Here is a 6,628-nt window from a genome sequence, read left to right on the forward strand (position 1 = left end):
TGGCCTATGACCGATATGTGGCCATCTGCAAACCTCTCCATTATTTGATCATCATGAATCACCGTGTATGTGTTCTCATGCTTTTGATGTCCTGGATTGGAGGCTTTCTTCATTCATTAGTTCAGTTTCTCTTTATATATCAGCTCCCTTTCTGTGGTCCCAATATCATTGACAACTTTGTATGTGATATGTATCCCTTATTGAAACTTGCTTGTACCAATACCTACCTCATTGGGCTTTCAATGATAGCTAATGGAGGGGCAATATGCACAGTTGTTTTCTTCATTCTCCTAGTTTCCTATGGCATCATATTACACTCTCTTAAGACTCATGGTTTGGAAGGGAAACGTAAAGCTCTTTACACCTGTGCATCCCACATCACTGTGGTCATTCTATTCTTTGTCCCCTGTATCTTTCTGTTTGCAAGACCAACTTCCACTTTTCCCATCGATAAAACCATGACTGTGGTGTTAACTTTCATCACTCCCATGTTGAACCCCTTGATCTACACCCTGAGGAATGCAGAAATGAAAAGTGCCATGAGGAAACTTTGGAGCAAAAATGTGACCTTAGCTGGAATAGGGCTGTATCTCTCATGCAGAACATGAGAGGGTCTCTTTCACAGAAGAAAAGAATAGTTTCACTCTCAGTGACTACATTTCTATTATTATTTCCCCTTTGTTGTTTAGTTTATTAATTCTGAAATAGCAATGTAAATTAATCTTTATCTAAGTGGAACACAGTATATCCCCTAGAGATCAAGAGACGTGCATAGGCTTAGTATTTTGTATGTGGTATTATGTTACACTGTGTTAAGACTTTTTGTTTCACTTCAAGTTTTTGTTTGTGGGTTACAGGCCCTCACTAGCACACAAAAATGTGACCTAATAGAACTTGTTCCCTTCAGTCTAAGGGGTTGATGGTCTAAACTTAAAAGTTAAGACTGTTAAAACTGTTAATCTAGGGACCAGCAGTTGGCGTAATTGCTATGTCACTGGACTTTCGTGTAGTTGACCGTGGTTCAAGTCCTGGACCCGGTGGCTTAAACTGATGCTGGGCACATGTGTGTGTGTGTGCCCAAGATCCCAAGAGGATAATGGAGGAGAAAGGACTTGGTCAAATTAATTAATTTAAAATTTTATAACATATATATGTACAGACACTGTAAATACATTTATAACATTTATATGTGTATTATATATATATATATAAATGTTATATATATATATATATAAATGCATGTATATGACACAGAAGAAAATAAATCCATGGAAATGAACTTAGTTAACTTTATACCATGATGGAGTTAAGATATCCAAGCAGCATATGGTTGATTTCAAAAATTCTGACCAATTTTGGGAAAGAAAAATAGTTTATTTACATTCTGATTGTATTTAGATCAATCAGCATTCTACTTGGAGTAATATCAACAAATCCTGATTTTTTTCTCCCACAGTTGAAATAAATATTTAAGATACTCGCATTATTTTAGTCTTCAAAGTCCACCTACATTAAAGTAAATTCTCTGGGTACATGTTTTCAACTAGATGATTAAAGTTAAACATTTTTTAAACAGATTGTCTTGTTTTACACAATGAATGTCATTCTTATTCCCTGTAAACTCTACTTTCTCATTGATTCAAGTGATAAGTAAAAGATATTTTCTCAGTTTATAATTTCTCTATAGTAGTTTAGAGATCTAATGCTATATTATAGAAATATTTTTCAAAAAGACTGGTATTATACATTTCTTTGTTGAAAATTCAACTCATATAAGCTAAGAAAACAAATGTTATTTTCTTCTTTATCCTTTTCTCAATTTACAATAGATTTCCTTAGATATTTAGCAAAATTAGTGCATCCAGTAATGCCATGTAATAAATAAAAGCCATAAAATTTCACTTAGTAAAAGCAGAGTATTCAATGTTTTTTATTTTAATTTGTTTGTTGTTGTTGTTGTTGTTGCTATAGCATGTGTGCTCACCAGAGAGAAGTAGAGAGAAGTAATGTGGTAAATCACCTCCCAGGGGCATGTCCATTCCACAATCCCCTCTACACCATTCTTTTCCTGAGATTTTGGGCACAGGAGTTATTTGGGGCCTAGCATGATTATCAAACTACTGAGTCCAGGACTGGAATTGCATAGTTGGCCTTATGAGATCCAGTTGCCTTACCCTCCAGTCACTGGCTGGCCCTTGTATATCTTTTAATAAGAAATCCAGTGCAGAAATGAGAAATTTCATAATTATTGAAATAGAATCTGGCATCTGGATACTAGAGAAAACAGAGATGAAATTAAAGATTCATCTCCCAAGCCTTGATGTAGATATGAGAAACTTGTACTCAGGACTTCTTTCCAGATTAACTTCTCAGGAGTAACTTCAACTAATATTGGATTTGAATTTTCTGGTATGCTTTGAGGGGGGAAATGCACTTTCCTTCCTTATTATAAAAATAACTAAAATATTTTTAAGAGAGAAGTTTTGCTATAGGACATGTACACTTGCCAAAGAAATAGAGAGAAAGTGAGAAATCATCCCTCTGTGAAGATGGCCGAACCACAATCCCTTTTTCTCCAATCTTCTCTTGGGATTTTGGTTGCACATGCACACATGCCTAGTGTGAGTTTCAAGACACTGGGTCCAGGACTTGAACTGCAGTTGGCCATGTGGGAGTCCACAATGAAACCTTTATGCTCTCTGCTGCTGGTCCCCAAAATAACCAAAATTTCTTAGTACATTTCTTGAATTGTACATTTCTTCCATACTCTACTTACCTGCAATACAACTATTTTTTATATATAAAATACCTATTTATCAATTATGCTATTTTCTAGTTATCTATTTTGTTCTAGTAATCTTTTTGTCTATTAATGAGCCAACACCATAGGATCTAAATTAGTGTAGGGTTTTAGATACTATTGTTGTATAATGAATCACTCCCAAAATTTAGTAGCTTAAACTATAACAATTACTTTACTATTAATTCAAACAGTTTCTAAGAGTCAGAAATTTATAAAGATCTCGGCTGGAAAATTCTGGCTTAGGTGTCTCACAAGGTTACAGTCAGAAATTGGCAAAGGGTAAAGTCATACATAAAGTTTATCTCGGCTAATTGGTGTCATGGTGGTTAAGTTGGCAGGATCTCACATGACTGCTGATTTGGCAGCTTGAAAAACATGCCAAATGTAAGTATATGTCTTCCCAAAGTCTTGAAAGGAGATATAGAGAAGGGATTGTGTGGGGACACATTTAGAGAGAGAACCTGAGTTGTGGAGACATGCTCTTAGCAAACATTACTTGTTCTTTTGGGCTTTGGTAGAAACTTGTAATTTGCCCTTTCCTTGACCCTCACCGCAGAGAGAACAAAGTGTGGAAATTGCTAGGGGCATTCCAACAGACATACCTGATGTTCAAGAGACATTTTTTTTTTTTTTGGAAAGGTTTTGCTATAGGGCACGTGCGCTTGCCAGACAGACAGAGAGAGACACAGAGACAGAAAGCGAGAAATCACAATCACCCCCCAGGGGGGATGGTCACGCCACAATCCCTTCTCGTCCATTCTCCTCCATTCTCCTCTCGGGATCTTGGGCACGCACGCACACGCGTCCGGCATGAATTCTAAGCCACCGGGTCCGGGACGCGAATCGCGGTCGACTACGTGGGAGTCCAACGACATAGCCATTATGCTAACTGCTGGTTCCCTTCAAGAGACATCTTGACCCCAATTAGCAAAGTCCAATCCCTGCTCTGCATCTGAAATGTTCTTTAGCTGTCTCTGGGTGTAGTGGTGCACTTCTTATGGAGAAGTTCTTTGCCTTCTTCCCCACACCTACAGCTAGACTTCTTTGCATTAGAAAAGAAGATAATGGGACTTTCTCTTGATAGGGTTATCACCAAGGGATACACCTGGCCCAGTATGACTAAGCCCTTATAGATTTGTTACCTGCTTCTTATTGTCTGTAACCTAGCAACAAATCTATGAAGTGTCATGAAACATACATGTGTTGTGTCTCCTTGTATTATAAATAAGGAAGCCCAGTTTGTCTGGTTGGCTCAAGCAGTGGCTCAAGTACAGAACAAGTTGCTTGCGCTACCTAGGTTCAGGCTACCTGTGTCCAATTCTACTCTGTCTCTTTGTCTCATTCTTTCCAATTCCCCGGTCTTCTCAAGATGAAGGGCTTCGTCTTTCTCATCCTCTTTCTCTTCCTCATCAGCAGCTCCCCAATCATGATTCAGCTAGAACCAAGCCCCAGGGGGGACGCCAACAGGACTGTGATATATCTATCCCCCATGACCGTTCTCATTTTCTTTCTCTCTCTCTCTAGCAAGTGCATACGCTGTAACAAAACTTAAAAAAACAAACAAACAAAACTCTCTCCAATCACATGTCTGATATGTAGGCTTGAAAGTTTTGAACAGTGTGCATTAAAATAGCTGGTAATCCTTAGGACTCCCCTTATTTTTATGTGGTCTCTCCATATGGTCTCTCAAAAATCTAGGTTTCAGGGTAATCTGACTTTCACATGGTGGCTCAGATCTCTAAAAGACACATGTTCCAGGAGAGTGATCCAAGCAGAAACTATTTTTAACCCAACCTTAAAAGTCACATAAAATCATTTCTGTGTTATTGCATTGGTCAGACAGTCATAAAGTCCCTCTCATGTTCAAATAGAGAAAAAAGACTTCACTTGTTGATCAGAAAATGGCAATGTTTAATTTGGAGCGAACATCACATGTTCTTTTGGGCTTTGGCAGAATCTTGTAACTTGCCCTTTCCTTTAAAAATGGTAATGCTCTGGAAGATAATATACAAAGAAAATTCTGAGAAGGGACTGGGGGAGAAGACACTGTGGCATAGACATTCCCCTAATAGCTGATTTTTCACTTTCCCTCTCTCTTTGTCTCTCTCCAGCAAGCATAAACCCTATGTAAAATAATAATAATAATAAAGTAAAATAATAAACTTTTGAAAATAAAATATAATGAAAACATTATCTCTGTCTAATGTCAAAAGTTAATAATAAGTCATGTGTATGGGAACATCAAAAATGTTCATGTATTCCACCATAACAAGAGTAACAGACTGCTACTTCCAGAAAATGGCAGTGTTCTGGAAGATAACATACAAAGGATATACTTGTAAAATAAAGTCTGCCCTATTTATGTACCACATATTCTCCCACAAGCATAGTGCACTCACATTTTTTTACAGGCTCCTTTTGCAAGTCTCATCCTGATGTAGCCATAGTTCAGGTTCAAGGTTCAGCATCTTAGTGCCTAAATAAAGTCCAGCTGTGAGTGAAGCTCCTGTATCTTGGTTCCTTGGCTACAGCTCTTTGGAAGTTTTCTTTTATGTTGGGAGGCTTTGGAACCAAAGAGACGAGTTTCCTGCCTATTCATTCTCCACCCTACCAATATACAATGGTGTGACAGGCATGGGATTGATAACTCCTGTAGATACTTAAATTCAAAAAAGAGAGAAACAGGATGTTCATAGCAGTGACTGATCCAAATCCATCCAAGTATATGTTGTTTCAATTTCTTGATTATTTCTCAGTCCTTCTGGAGATGATTTTTTATGACTTTAGTTTTTTCCCTTTTAGGCTCTTGATTCTATCTTCTGAGCTGTTCTTTTCCATAATATGTAGCTTGAATTTATGTTAGTATTTTTCTCAGCCTGATCCTTACCTATAGAAATTTGGAGGTCCAAAATTATTTTCATTTATAAATTTTTATTCAAATTGATTTAATTCTTGTAAGACTTTTGTGAATTTCCCACAAATATTATTCTTTTGTTAGACAAAAGCCATATCCACAAATATCATTGAAATATGCTCTTCTTTTTCATGGAGTCCTTTTACTGAAGCTGTGAAACAACACCTTTGAGATTCTTACAAGTCTTAGCATGAGAATCAGTCAGGCATGCACCCAATGTTTTTAAAGGTATTTTATCTATTTAAAATGAATATGAATTCTCAATTTAAATATTTCTGTGACTTTGGCAAAGTGTTTAACTGTCACACCTTTGTTTTCATCTTAGAGTATATTTTCTCTACAGTACTCTGGGTTTGATCTCTCTAGGAATCGATGTGTTTCTTAATTTTAGCGTACTTGTTTATATGGAGCTACTATAATTGAGAAGTCTTATTTACAAATACAACAAATCCTGGTCCCTTAATGTTCATACTGTTCTTTCTTTAGCTTATTAATTCTCTTTTTGACTTTTACTATAAACAGAAGAATTTGGACATGCCTTTAACTTCCTCAAGAACTCCTTAGGTCATCTAGTTCATTAGGTATTTTTCCGTTTTTCATGCTACTACAGGCAATAGTATTCCAAAAATTTCTTTCACCATATCATTTGGATCCTTTTTTTCTCTAGATTCCAATAACACTTTCCTAATTTTCTTTTGTGCCCTCACTGTCTTACACACTCTGCAACCGTAAACATAAACATTTAACTTTTGGGAAATTTATGATTTAATATTGTTCTGACAATACTTGATGAACACAAAATAATTTGCAAATAGTGTAATTTTTATAACTTCTTTACCATATGTTTTATTTATTTATTTTTTTCTTTTCTTATTGCCCAGACCAGGGTTTTTGGTACAATTTAAAAAGTT

General features: G+C 36.4%; 1 protein-coding gene across 1 annotated transcript; it reads left to right on the forward strand.

The window, feature by feature from the left end:
• Positions 1-5: 5 nt before the first annotated feature.
• LOC102469444 (olfactory receptor 4A15-like) lies at positions 6-608 on the forward strand (the record flags this gene model as incomplete). The annotated part of the gene is made up of 1 exon (XM_006153541.1): positions 6-608. A coding segment is annotated over one exon (603 nt), but the record flags the coding sequence as incomplete, so codon positions are not given.
• Positions 609-6,628: the final 6,020 nt, after the last annotated feature.

The sequence above is a fragment of the Tupaia chinensis genome, unplaced genomic scaffold (assembly GCF_000334495.1).
Source record: "Tupaia chinensis unplaced genomic scaffold, TupChi_1.0 Scaffold000379_1, whole genome shotgun sequence".
NCBI lineage: Eukaryota > Metazoa > Chordata > Mammalia > Scandentia > Tupaiidae > Tupaia > Tupaia belangeri.